Raw genomic sequence first — 13,608 nt, 5'->3', positions numbered from 1 at the left:
AGGATGGAGATGAAGTAGAAGTCGTCCACGCAGATGATTCAGCCGATATTTCAACGGGCTGGCATGAACGTTTGGGAGACATCGGGCAAAGAGCCACTCTCGAGCATTAATTTGGACGACTGCGAGCGCATCGACGTGACAAAGGACGGGGTTAGGCTGGTTTTATCCACCGGCCTGACCGTGTAACAAGAGCAACATCTACGGACAAACGTGGCGATGCCGATCCATGTGATCGGCCCCAAGGATCTATGGAGGAACATTGCAAAACCTTCATTGAGCAATGCAATCAATATGGAGGCCAATTCTAGCAATCGGCCAAAATTATCCTCACCATGTGTTCTGCCTGAGTTCAACGTCGATCTAACGGGCAGTGGGTTTACGTCGGCTGATGAGTTGGAAGAAGTCAACACTGTTCCTAACCGAGCCGACGTTCACATTTAGTGCCTTGGCTAACCACAGAGCCGATATCAGCAGATACCTGGCAGAATCGGCTCGGGGGGCACCTAATCAGATGAACATGTGCGATACATGTGCAGTGAAACATTGGGGGCCGATAGAAAAATCGGCCCGTAAAAAAAATTACGACAATCTTCAGAGTTGATATAGGAACAAAGCCGACGCACGACCATCGACTCTAGCACAAATTTCATGGGATCTACCAGTTGCGTGTTCAAAACACAAGGACCTCCAACTCGGTGTCAGAGGAGTTTTGTTTCTGAGCCGTTGTGTGATCATCTGCAATATCGACTTTCAACGAAAGGAAGGTGATCGGCTCTGGCTGACTCTACGTGGCAGCTTTCTCAGGTTTGGATCGAGCTCAGGTCCATTTGTCTAAATTGCGTGTCCTCATCACTGTTTGCGCCTTGACTGGGGCTCGGGGGCACTTAGATGGATAAGACATGAGGATACGGAGTTTGAAGTGGCTGTCAAATGCCCAGCAGCTCAAGATATATTCTTTGATGATGATGGGTATGGGGGCCGATACATAAATCGGCCGTAGAAAATACAAAAAAATTTAAAAGCACAGCCGATGCACAGACATCGACTTCAGAGTATAAAAAGCCGATGCACAGCCATCGACTTTAGAATGACGAGCCAACTGCACCCTTGACCTGAAGACATATTACCCTAGAGCTTCCCTAGAGCTTCAACTACAGTGCCACTAGGACGTGAGGCTGGATTTTCGACTAATGTCTCAATGGGTGAAGAAAGCAGAGCTTTGAGGTGTGGCGCATACCTCTCCTATGACCATGGGAACAGCCGATGACGAAGCAATCGGCTGTGGCGTCTCTGCGTGGGGTTTGGCCAAGGGGGCAACTTAGTCGATGTCGCCTGGAGAGTTTGTTACCTTCAGAGTTGTGGAGGGCATCAGAACTTCCTCGACATCCGCACTGGAAGTTTCATCAGTCTGACGAGGGATCAGCATGCAAAATGAGCCGAGGAGAGGATAGAATCACGTTTGGTATCTCCTGGTTTGATGGAGAGGTTTGCGGTCCCTTGCGAGCTCTTTTGATGCATCGGCTCTTAATGTGTCGACTCGCTTTAATCGGCAAAATGTGAAAAGGGACAGAATTAGCTAAGAAATGTCTTCTTCATTAATACGGGAGGATTTTTACAATGAAGAGCCGATTGCTCAAGAAAGGGAGAACAAAAGAAGAGCCGATTGCTCAGGGACTACTAATCCTACATTGCTAGTCCTCGCTAGCATCATCGTCGGCATCGGAGCTGCCGTCGGCGCTACTTCCGGAGAATTCCTCGTCGCTGCTGCCCCAACCTTCGGCCGGAGCTTCTTCTTCCTCGTCATCATCATCATCCTCGCTGTCCGCCCAAGCGCGGAAGCGCTTCGCCGGCGGATACCCAGCGGAAGAGGAGGAATCATCCTCCTCCTCTTCTTCTCCTTCCTCGTCATCATCATCGTCCTCGCTGTCCGCCCACATGCGGGAGCGCTTCGTCGGCGGGTACCTGGCGGGGGAGGAGGCCTCTTTCTTCTCCGCTTCTGCTTCTTTCTCCTCCTTGTCGGAGGAGATAGGGTTCGCCCCGGAGTGGAGGTCGTCTTCACTCTTGCTCTTCGGCGAAGATTGGAGGGAGAGGCCTGAGGAGATAGAAGAAGAGGAAGACATTGCTACAGGGGAAGAGGGTTTTTTGGGTGCTGGTGGACAGAACAGATCGGGGGATGAAGTGGCGAACCGTTCGGCACTGGATAAATAAAGGGGTTGTAGTGGAGATTTAATGCCATGACGGTTCTCGAGGGCGTGATGCCGAAACTATCAATTCGTGCAGAGAAGCCAAGGAGGCGAGGCGAAATAATGAAAGATTCTGCGGCAGTTCTGCTCTGCCACGACATGACCCGATGAAGGAAAAGCATAATGATTTTGGAATTGTCATTTCCAAAACCAGGGGGCCATGTGTTATCACCAGAATTTGACCGGATCAGAGGTGGGCCGCGATTGAAGATGGGCTTGAAGAATATACATAGAAGAAATACATGAATCGGCATTATATGCAAAGTTTGGGCTAGTTTTGCCCGTGTATCTGTAATATAGTAGGATACGTGTCGATTAGACAGAGTTTGGGCTCGTGCCCGGTTGGGATTATTCCCACGTTAGAAAGTATACGGACTATAAATATGTATCTAGGGTTTATGAAATAAACAACAATCACGTTCACCACAAACCAATCTAGGCGCATCGCCAACTCCCCCGTCTCGAGGGTTTCTTCCGGGTAAGCATCATGCTGCCTAGATCGCATCTTGCGATCTAGGCAGCACACGTTTATTCGTTGTTCATGCGTTGCTCGTACTGAAGCCTTTTTTATGGCGAGTAACGTAGTTATCATAGATGTTTTAGGGTTAGCATTGTTCTTCGTATCATATGCTATCGCCGTGCGACCCTTAGGCATCTAGCCGCCCTTACACCTATCTTGGGTGTAAGGGCGGCACCCCGCTTGATCATTATTTAGTAGATCTGATCCGTCATGATTGCTCCTTGTTCTTCAAGGATTAATTTAATATCTGCATCGTTAGGCCTTACAAACGGGTTGAAGGATTCAGTGGCGCGTAGGGTGTAGTTTGCTAGCACTAGACAGGATGTTCCGAGGATCAACCTCGTGTTGGTTTTTAGGCCTTGTCTAGGGTCGGTTTACGATCACCGTGCATGGCCGCCAGACTCAATCACGAGTAGGATGTTCCGATTATGCGGTGAAAACCCTAAATCGTAGTAGGTCGTTTTAGCTTTGTTTTTATCAAGCAGGACCACCATCTGATCGTACACCTCGTACGCATCATGGGTGGATCGGCCCCTTGAGCCGATTCACAGGATAACCTGAGAGCCGATCGAGGCTCGTATTTAATGTTTACGTGTATGCCATGCAGGAAACTAAGCGAGGCATCATCCAACACCTTCCCGACCGGAGTATAGGTCAGGTGGCACGCCCTTGCATCAGCATCGGACGTGCGTGCCGAGGCTTTGCGGGCCGTCGCTCGGAGGGACCAGGGCCAGCCGCAGTCTGGGAGATTCCCGGCTCTACGGTGTTGCCCATCGCTGCCCGCCGGTGGGTTTCTGACCGCAACACCTCCCCAGCTGCACGTCACAAAGCCCTTTCAATCTGGCGTGGTTCAATACGTTGTCCGATGCCCGAGGCCATCACTGCTACACAGGGGACGTTGCGGGAGCGCCGGACGCAACACAGAGACGCATGGCGAGTGGTGGGCCTGCCTCATCAGTGGCATGAACCGAAGCGTTGCATATTTGCCTTATCGGCGACGATGGTTTCCAAGACGGAGGAGCCGAGACGTCCCGATAGTGTTTCGCCTCCTCCATGCATCACCTCCATACGCCTTCTCATGCATCTTCATGCGCCGCCATTGACTATAGAAAGCCGCCTCTACTTGGTATAGCCACCACAGCCACTGACAATACTTCCCCCCGCCTCCACTGAAATCATGCCTCATTGCCTAGCCAGCACCTACGCAATGTTGGGCCGCATCGGCGACGAATAGGCACCTCCACCTCCGCCTCCCCCTATCGACTTCCCCGAGTTCGCGAGTTTTTCAACAATGAAGATGACGACATCGAGGAGGACTCGGAGCTCGCGTCGCTGAACGAGCAGTTCAGGGCTGACGCGGATCGAGAGGCAGCGGAGAAGAAGGTGGCCCACATGGTGTTCGACGCGGAGCAACAACAGCGGCGGGAGGCGGCATCGGAGGAGGAGGATGCGGCCCACCTGGCATTCGACGTGGAGCAACAACAGCGGTAGGAGGCGGCGGCTGCGGAGGAGGACCGCGACGATGGCGACCTAGAGAACTGGAGCGACATACCGGACCCAAAGGACAAGGCGGTGGAGCAGAGGGTGAGAGTTGAGTCTTTCGAGACTGAAGAAGGGGCAGAATGATGCTCGCATCCGCGACAAGGCCTTTGACGAGCAGTGGAAACATATAATCGGCTTGTCTGTCGAGCAGGTTCCAATTGAGGAGGGGGCTCGCCGGCTCACGGTGGATGAGCACAACAGCTAGACGACGAGGCACGCAAACGTCGTGCTCTTGCGTCGTAGATGCGGACGGGGCGACGAAAGAGGGTGAGTAGATAGTGGGTACTCCTAGCCATTTCCATTCACCTTGTAATATATAATCAAAGTTTAAATGGAAACTTTGTTTTCATCATATTTCAGTGTTTGGGGCCTTGTTTGGGTGACGCTTCTAAAAAAAGGAAGCACCTTGAGGCGTTCTCCAAACGTTTAATCTGCTTTTTTCTGAACGCCGTCTCGAGGACACGAGTAATCATCTTCACCGGAAGCCCTAAATCGTAGCCGGTAACGATTTGAGGGTTCTAGTGAGAGAAAGTGATCGTCCACGTCCGGTATGTATGGTGTCCGCTAGTATTTGGGTGGCTGATGGAGATGCTACTGAACATAAAAACGGATGGATCAAACAGGGAGTCCCGGAAACAGAGGCAGGTGATGAGATGGTAGCCCGTCGCGTATGCGCGCTAGTGGACCGCGCACCAGGTGTAGCAGAACGGGCACAAAAGGATCACTACGGGAAAAATAGGCGTTGCCGTGCATCCTTTCCCTACTATGCGTCCTAGGTTCGATTCCCGGATCGACCAACCAATTTGGGCCTTTTTTTAGATAAAACATGTTTGGCACATGGCAAAGAAGAGACCTTTGCCGTGCAACGTTGGCGAGTCACACGGCAAAGAAGCCTTTGCCGTCGATGGCATTGCCGTGCGATCTTTGCCGTGTGTTCCCGCACGGCAAAGTCTTTGCCGTGCATATAGTGCCCTTTGCCGTGCAAATAGTTGCACGGCAAAGAAAGTTTTTCGTCTAGTGGATGGCGTGCGGCGGAGGTTGAGAAAGAAGCCGCTGTTCCGTGCGTGAGCCATGAGCCATGGTCACCACGTCGTCCACGCGTGGAAACGAAACAGTAAATACGCGGGTATATTCGCAACAAGGGCAAGGAAACAAACGTGTACGTACGATCGATACATATCCAAAACAGCGGGCGTCGATGCGGTCTGGTCGCCTGATCCGAGTCAGCGCCCACGCGCCCACCCCAGCCTATGGTTTTTGTTTTCACCTGCCGTCCTGGTTAAGCTCGCGCTCTAGCATTAGATTAGTGCGTCTACTTCGCCACAAGGTCCCTGTGGAGATCATGTTTTGCGGAAACAGTCAAGTTGGTTTCGCAGCTTTCTTTCTTGGAGGACAGGCTATGCGACCATATATGTTTTCTCAGCCTGGTTCGACTTACTAAAATAAATAATAAATGTAAATTTACCTGGTACTAGTTGACTTGGAATTAAAACGAATTTGCAGGTTAAGCTGACCTCAAAGTAAAATATTAACTAATAGCAGAGCTATGTGTTAGAAGAAAAAAAACTAATGAGGATCAGTTTCTCGTACTTTTCTAGCTACTATTTACATGACCCGAGATAATTGCGAGGAATTGGGTTCAGTTGGCCCCAATGTACGTCTACGATAATTAAGTGTTGATCGCCGCATATCCACAAAGATGGATACACTAATAAAAGAGGTAAATATCGGTGAAGTTGCTCTGATGCGCCATCACGAGACGTTCGAGATGCAGCCAAACCCTCGACATGCTTTGTCATCTACTGTATTATGTAGACTTAATACATGATTAGAGGCACCATAGAAAAACCTCCATGCAAATGCAGGCATTGCCGGCCTCTCACATCAAACATGGGCAACCATCTACTTTCTGCGAATATCCACTCGCCAAAACTCTAACAAAATTTGGTTTTCGTATCTTTTCTCGGGACCGGTAAATAAATAAAAAACCACAACTGAGGCCATGTTTAGCTCTTAACCACCACTTCATTGACATTTTACTTAAAGTCCCCGCGGTTCGAGCAGGTTTTTGCGCAGAACCAAAGTAGACACTTAAAGTACGGGTTAGCGATTCTAAGAATTATGGAATAAACGTTGATGGAAAACTTTAGAAGAATCTGAAAAAATCTATAAATGGTATCATGTGCGAATTATTCACATGCTAAAGCAAATTGACAAATCGTGTAACAGAAATTCAGCCTTGAAGTTTGAAGCTTCAAACATTGTTTGAAAACTAAAAAAAATTCTAGTAAAAAATGAAATAATTTTTTTAAAAAAAATCATAATTGGTCTCCTTGGTGGTCGGTTAAAAGTTCAGCCGGACTAATTAATCATGTGGTCAAAATTAAGGAGTTTTCAAGCTTGGCGGAATCACTAATTCACATTTCAAATTATGTACTTAGAAAGGAATGGTGGTGATTTCAAGTTGAATGTTATTGGTCTGGTAGTTATGAGAAACTCTAGCTCCAAATCCAATAGCGATGGTTTTGTAAATAAAAGTTCTACCTTAGAGCATCTCCACTCGTCTCCCCACAGAGCCCCCCACGGACACTTTTTTTCATCCGGACGGCGAAAAACGCCCCAGTCAGGCCCCCGGTTCCTCGTTTTGGTCCGGATTTGAGCCTATTTTCGTCCGGACTCCCCATGCCATCCTCGGTTTCCCGGGGGTCTCCCGGGGACTCCGGATGAAGCTAAACCAACCGTCCACGCCCACGTGTCTCCTCTTTCGTCCGGATTCCCCGAGCCATCCTCTTTTTCCCCGAGAAACGCCGCTTGGGGAGCACACGACTGGGAAACTACTCCTCCCCACGCCAAATCTTTCTCCAATCCGGACAAAAATTTCGTCGGATTTGGGCGTGGGGAGCGCCAACGAGTGGGGATGCTCTTACGTTTTTCGCACAGCATATTATGATCGCACATGGTGACATGGAGTACTATACATGTAAAAACTTAAGAAGTACCCATCAAATAAAAAACTTTCGAAGTACCTGCGGGACATTATGTGCAACGATTATTGACAGGAAACGCTGTGATTGACTTGGGTGAAAAGAAAGGACTGAGTCCTCCTCCGACACCAAAGAGAATGGCCAAGTAACAAGCTCACAAATAACACAAAACCAAGGGAGCGAAATGATAAATGTATAATTCAATTCGTCTCAAAGTTCAACCTTGTCGCTCCTACTGTCCTCCACGTTCGGCGCATCGTCTATAAAGCAACCTTCTTTCCCTTCCCCTCGTCACCAAACACCAAACCATTCATCTGGAAACACACTACTGTTAATGGGATCAGGCCTTTCACACAACCACCGGAGCAGCGTCTCGCCTCAGGCTCAGCAGCAGCCGTCGGCGGCCCGTGTCGTCGCCGCCGACGGCTCGCTGACCGAGTTCCCAGCCTCCTCCCCTGTCAGCGTCTCCGACGTTCTCGGCGACAATGCGGGCCACCGGTTCTTCGTGTGCAGCTCCGACGCGCTCTACTTCGACGAGGAGGTGCCGGCGCTGGGCGGCGGCGAGCTGCTCCGGCCCGGCCAGATATACTTCGTGCTCCCCGCGGCCATGCTCGGGCGTCCCCTGTCGAGCGCCGACATGGCAGCCATGGCGGTGCGCGCGAGCGAGGCGCTGGCGGCGAGAGCACGGCCGACAGGGCGCGCGCGCGGTACCAGGAAGTCACGCGTCGCGCCGGTGCAGCACTCCGAGACGGGGCTCGGCGATGTCGTCAACGGCGCAGTAAACGAGAAGCTGAACGAGAGGACTCTCGGGGAGGACTCACTCACAGGCTCTGGCAGTCCGACGAGAAACGGCAAGACGTCGGCCGCGGCGGCATCTCCGCCGGCGAAGAGGGTGCTCACGCCGCTGGGCACCATTGAAGAGGATGCCGAATGAATGACCAAATGGCATAAGATCATGGTGAAGCGATGCTTGGGTGATACAGTGGACCAGAAGCATGAGATTCGCTGATAGGTTCTCTTTTTCTTGATGTTTAATTATTTTTTTGATCTAGTGGTGTTTGAAGAGTTGAAGATTCGGATGAAATGAAAAAGATAGATAGATAAAGGTGTCGTTCGATTAATCCGCTATGGTGCGGTGTACATGTATTTGAAAATATATAAAGGGGAATGGAATTTGATTAAATGGTCAGAGAAGCCTGCTTTAGATCATGTGACAATATATATGCAGTTGCACATGAAGAAGTTTTTCTTAGTCGCAGTTGCGATGATGCCTAAGATTTTTCTGTGTATGCGAGACTTTCTGAAAAAGGGAAAAGGTATTGGACAGATATCTCATGGCAAAAAATTATTCGTGGATTTGCAACTTACAAAGAGGTCAGCGGTTGAACTGCCAGTTGGTAGTGCGATTAGGATAAATAAGGTAACGCGGGAAACTCATCATCAAGTCAAGATGGCCGAGTTGGTCTAAGGCGCCAGTTTCAGGTACTGGTCCGAAAGGGCGTGGGTTCAAATCCCACTCTTGACAAAACATTTTTTAAATTTTTTTTGTTGGTGTGGAATTGTGGTCCTATCCTCTTATTTTTTGTACGATACGGCTCTATACACATTTGTTTGACTAGATGGATTTGTGCCGACCAGTCCATACCACTTCCGCCGAGAATTTTAGTGCTTATTGTTAAGCTGAATGAGCACCGACGGTGTAATAATACCAAAAGCATCCAACCGACAGTCTGAGCTGTAATAGAAAGGCTCCGTGATCACAGTGTCAATGGCAACATGCTACATCCATGATTCTTTCGATACTTTTATAGGTGCAAATGGATATAAGTTAGAAAGAGTTGGCAACATCTAGCTGAAAAATACAGTCTTCCTACTGAACTTTTCTTTGGTATCCATTTTCTTTTCACTTGAGCTGGCCGGCGGGAGACTTGGTCGTAGCAACCCCGGCAGCCGCAGGATGCACGGCGCTGTTCTGGAAGAACCTGCAGGCAGCTGATAGCGTTGACCCGACAACGCACGGGAAGCGCCGGTCAGTGAACACGGGACGGTCCAGCCGTACGGTAGGCGTACGCGGCGGCGGTACGGCTTCCGCTCCCGCGTGCACCACGCGCACGCCGCGCGGACTGTGGACCAAGTCTGGGAGTTGCTCCACTCGTCCTAATCCTGTTCGACGAGACGTCGTGATCGTGGCTGGTCCTGATCGGTCGGCCCTCGATGAGCTCGACGTCGACGTCGACGCCGGCTAGGCGGCGGCGGCGCGCGCGCGCCTCGACGGAGCCGACGGTTTCTTGTCCGCGCAAGAGCCGTAGGCCAACCGTCCCTTCCACTCTAGGCGCGCGACGGATTGGAGAAACCGGGAAAAACGAAGTACACGTCCGTTTGATCTTCTCGTACGCACCGCCGCCGCCAGGAATAAAAATGAATCAGGAATCTACACACTCTCCATTACACTCCGATCGTCTTGGTTGTTACCGCCTTGGACCCTTGGACCCTTGGTCCCTCTTCAGGCGACACGACCAACGACGATCGCCGCGCGCAATGGCGTCGGCGGAGACGCAAATGGCGCGGCGCACCTCAGCGCCGCCCGCCAACGCCGACGCCGACGACGAGGAGGAGGCGCTGCTCTGGGCGGAGCTGCGGCGGCTGCCCACGCTCGAGCAGCGCGCCCGGCACGCGATCGTGACGCTGGAGGACGGGAGCAGGAAGGTGGTGGACGTCAGCCGCGTCGGGCCGGCGGAGCGCCGCGCGCTGCTCGGCCGCCTCCTGCGCTCCGGCGTCCACGAGGACAACGAGCGGTTCCTGCTCAAGCTCAGGGACCGCATCGACCGGTACGTGCTACGGTTCTTCGTGCATGTCAGCTAGCCTACATGTCTTCGTTTGTTCAGTGCCATTGCTGGCAACTCTTCGCGGTTAGGCCTTTCAGACTCGTATATGCATGCAGGGTCTGGATGTTAATAAACGAGAGCCTTTGCATATTAAACTTTTAAGCAGAAATTTATCTTATGTATAGATCATATTAAAACACAAGTATTCTTTAAAAAAATCGTTCAAAAATATGGCCAGATGCTCAACCAATGTATTACGTGTTAGGATGCTATATTTTGTTGTAATTATCGTACTTAATGGCTCTAAAGTTTACATGATACTCTATATGTTCCATAATTGTTGTCATTATTGCAATTCAGACGAGTTTTCTTTCCGTGCGGGGCATGTGTCTTTCTCTGCGACGGTTTTCTTTATCGCGACACCCGATTTTCTTCCGAAGAGGGAGGGAATGGCGGGACGTACTATCTACCATCGGACACCACCTCCAGCCATTTAATTGCAATTCAGATTTAAACCAAAAGCACACCGATAATAGGAGTATCTCATGATGTACATCTATCTAAAATTAAGGCCTTCTTGTAATTATTTCAGTGGAAAAAATGCAGTTGAATACCAAGTACTCCGTGGAAGTCAACTTTGTTTGAATGAAAAAGTAACTCACATTATCCTAATATATTTTATTTTAATAATCTTTTAAAACTTTTAAACATGGTTATTTTTGGACTTTTTACACTTCGCTATACTTGCTCATCTGAGGGTCCGTAAGAACTCAAAACTTAGAAATGTATAAAAAATGTATGGATTGACATGTCATGCACTTTGGTTCCTATAACCACTGTTTTTTAACAATGTCGTTTGGATGTTATGTAAAAAAATTACGGAAACCGTAGACAGATAGAAGAAAACATGACGTAGGACTTTCTGTTTGATTTCCTCCAATATTCTCATGAAATTATCATTTCCTCAATTTTTCAATGGAACATGGGGTACTATGATTCCTTTGTTCCAAACACCAACAAAGAAAAAATGTTAAACATGTTAAAAGGGAGAAATTTTCACTGAGATAGATAATCGATGTTTGCCGCCCCGATGGCGGTATGGGTGGAGACCTCAGACTTGCGCTCCACGTTGTAGTAAGATCCCTAAAATTAAAGTTTGGTCAACGGGTAACGTCATATGATGGCTATGGCGGTGTTGTGTGGAACACAACTAAGGTTTCCCGTCTCCTTGTCCACCTTATCGGTTGCTATCTTACGATGGCGCTGAGAAGAGTGGAGAATTGTTAGGTCACTATTTTTATGGAGTGGTGGGTCTCGTTCCGCCAGCCTACGCCAGCCTTGTTACATGTTTGATGTCAGAAGATTCAGATAGATTCATGTATTTAGTGACTACCACTTTGGCCCTTCAGCGCTTGTCCTTAGGAGCATGTGCACAAAGATATCATGTATGTCTTTAGCAAAGTCATACCAACTCTGGTAGGAAAGTAGCGACATAGGCGCATCGACGGCTCACTCTAGTGGCGGTAGTGGTCATCAATTGATCCAAAAATTCTTGATATAATTTATTATGTTTGAGGTATTTCTTACTTCTTGTCGTTCTAAATAAACGTTTTTACAGAAACCATTCAGCAAAATTCGTATACTTTTCCTTCGTTTCAAAGGGGGCTGAAATCACTGTTGTCCCCTCCGCCTTCTCCGTTCCCCTTCCCTGCTAAAAAAAACCACCAGACTCAAATCATGTAGACCTTAGAGCATCTCCAGCCGCGTCCCCCAAACCGTTCCCCAAACCGCGCCGGATTGAGCGTTTGGGGGACGTGTTTCGTTCGTGCCGCGTTTGGGGGACGTCGCTCCCCAGTCGCGTCCCCCAAACAAAATTTCGCAAATTTTAAACTTAACTAGATTCGATTAGATTCGTCTAAACTTACATAGATTCGAACGAAATTTGACTAACTTTAAACTAAACCTAATCTAGAACCACTTGCGGCGGCCGGCGGCGTCGTAGTACTGCTGGAAGTTGTACATGTCGTCGGTGACGACCTCCTGCTTGACGCGCTCATCGACGGGCTCGTCCTTCACCAAGCCGCTTGGTCCTGCCTCGCCGTCGTCGGTGGAGGTCCACCAGCGGCTTGCCGGGAGTCGCGGATGGACATGGCGATTGCCGCGTCCGGGTCGCCTCTCCAGGCGTCCTTGTCGTCCATGGACGCCAAGAACGCCGCCCGCAGCCCCGGGCGGTCCTCGGGGTCGTCGCCGCGGCTATGAGCCGCTGCTCCCGCTCGTACTCCGCCGGCCGCCGCCGCCCGCGACGCTTCCTCCGGCTCCTCCTTCACCTCCGGCTCGGGATGAGGAGGGCGCCGCCGCGCCTCCTTGCTGCCGCCGGCTGCCGCCGCCGCCACGCCTCGTGTTGACGGGCGTCGCCGGCTCCTCCTTCACCTCCCTTTTGGGAACGGTGTACGGCGCCGACCGGTAAGACGAGGACGGCGTCGATCGCGCCGGTCCCGAGGAAGAAGAGTGCGAGGAGGACGAGTACGTCGTCCTCCTCGGCTGCCATTGAGGAGACGGCGGCGGCGACGACGGCATCTCCCAGCCTTGGAGCGCCGTTGCGGATGCCGCGGATGACGTTGTCGAGGGTGCGCCCCGGAACGCCCCAGAACAGGGCGCGGCCGTCCTTGTTCCAGCTATTGGGGCCACCGACGAGGTTGTCGGTGCTGCGCATCTCGATGTCGTACTTCTCCTTGAAGTACGTCGTCCACCAGGCGTCGTTGTTGTCGACCGCCCACGTCGGATCCAACCGCTCCTGGGCGGTGAGTTGAGCCCGACGGGCCTTGACGGCGTCCCACCATTGCTCTGTGCGCGGCTCGCCGGCGGCGGAACGCCAATGCCGTTCACGGCCATCTTCCAGCCCGCCGCCGCTGGCGCCCGCATGTCCGGCGGGACCGGATACCGGGCGTGGCACGGCGCCCACGCCTCCGCCACGGTGAGGCTGCCGCGGCCGAGCCGTTCGCCGCGGCGATCTTGCGGGAGGACGAGCTCGACATTTTTTGAGCGGCGAGGAGAAGATCCGGGAGGGGAGACGGCGGCGACGAGAAGGATTATGAGCGGCGAGAACCGTAGTGGCATCTTAAAACAAGCGGCGGCAGCTGGGTGGTTGCACACAATAACTCCGGCGCGGACGGCCACGCGGCCATGCACGACGAGACGCGTCCTCGCGTCGCCCGGGAAATCGTGGACGCCATTAACGTCGCTTGACCAAAGGTAGGCGACGGGGTTTTAGCCTTCCTGTGCGCCGACGGGTCGGGCCCGCGTCGGTTCGCCTCGCTTTTCGTTGTGTCCGGCGTCCCCGGTGCGTCCCCTGTGGGACGGGGACGGGCTCGGGGCGTCGGACACCGTATCGGGCCGCGCCGTATTGGGGGACGCGGCTGGAACGCATTTTCTGTCCGGCGCGCCCCAAATCACTTTGGGGGACGCTTTGGGGGACGCGACTGGAGATGCTCTTA

At 51.5% G+C, this 13,608-nt stretch overlaps 1 protein-coding gene and 1 non-coding gene across 2 annotated transcripts; both read left to right on the top strand.

The window, feature by feature from the left end:
- The first annotated feature begins 7,609 nt into the window (after positions 1-7,609).
- LOC124660524 lies at positions 7,610-8,223 on the top strand. The gene has a single exon (XM_047198348.1). The coding sequence runs from the start codon at positions 7,624-7,626 to the stop codon at positions 8,221-8,223; it is 600 nt and encodes a 199-aa protein (XP_047054304.1). The 5' UTR covers positions 7,610-7,623.
- A 510-nt stretch (positions 8,224-8,733) lies between these two features.
- TRNAL-CAG lies at positions 8,734-8,814 on the top strand. Its single transcript has one exon. It is a non-coding gene; the product is annotated as a tRNA-Leu (tRNA).
- Positions 8,815-13,608: the final 4,794 nt, after the last annotated feature.

This window comes from Lolium rigidum, chromosome 1 (genome assembly GCF_022539505.1).
Source record: "Lolium rigidum isolate FL_2022 chromosome 1, APGP_CSIRO_Lrig_0.1, whole genome shotgun sequence".
NCBI classification, from domain to species: domain Eukaryota; kingdom Viridiplantae; phylum Streptophyta; class Magnoliopsida; order Poales; family Poaceae; genus Lolium; species Lolium rigidum.
The sequence above is the reverse complement of the archived record's forward strand: the minus strand, read 5'-3'. Positions and strand labels throughout refer to the sequence as shown.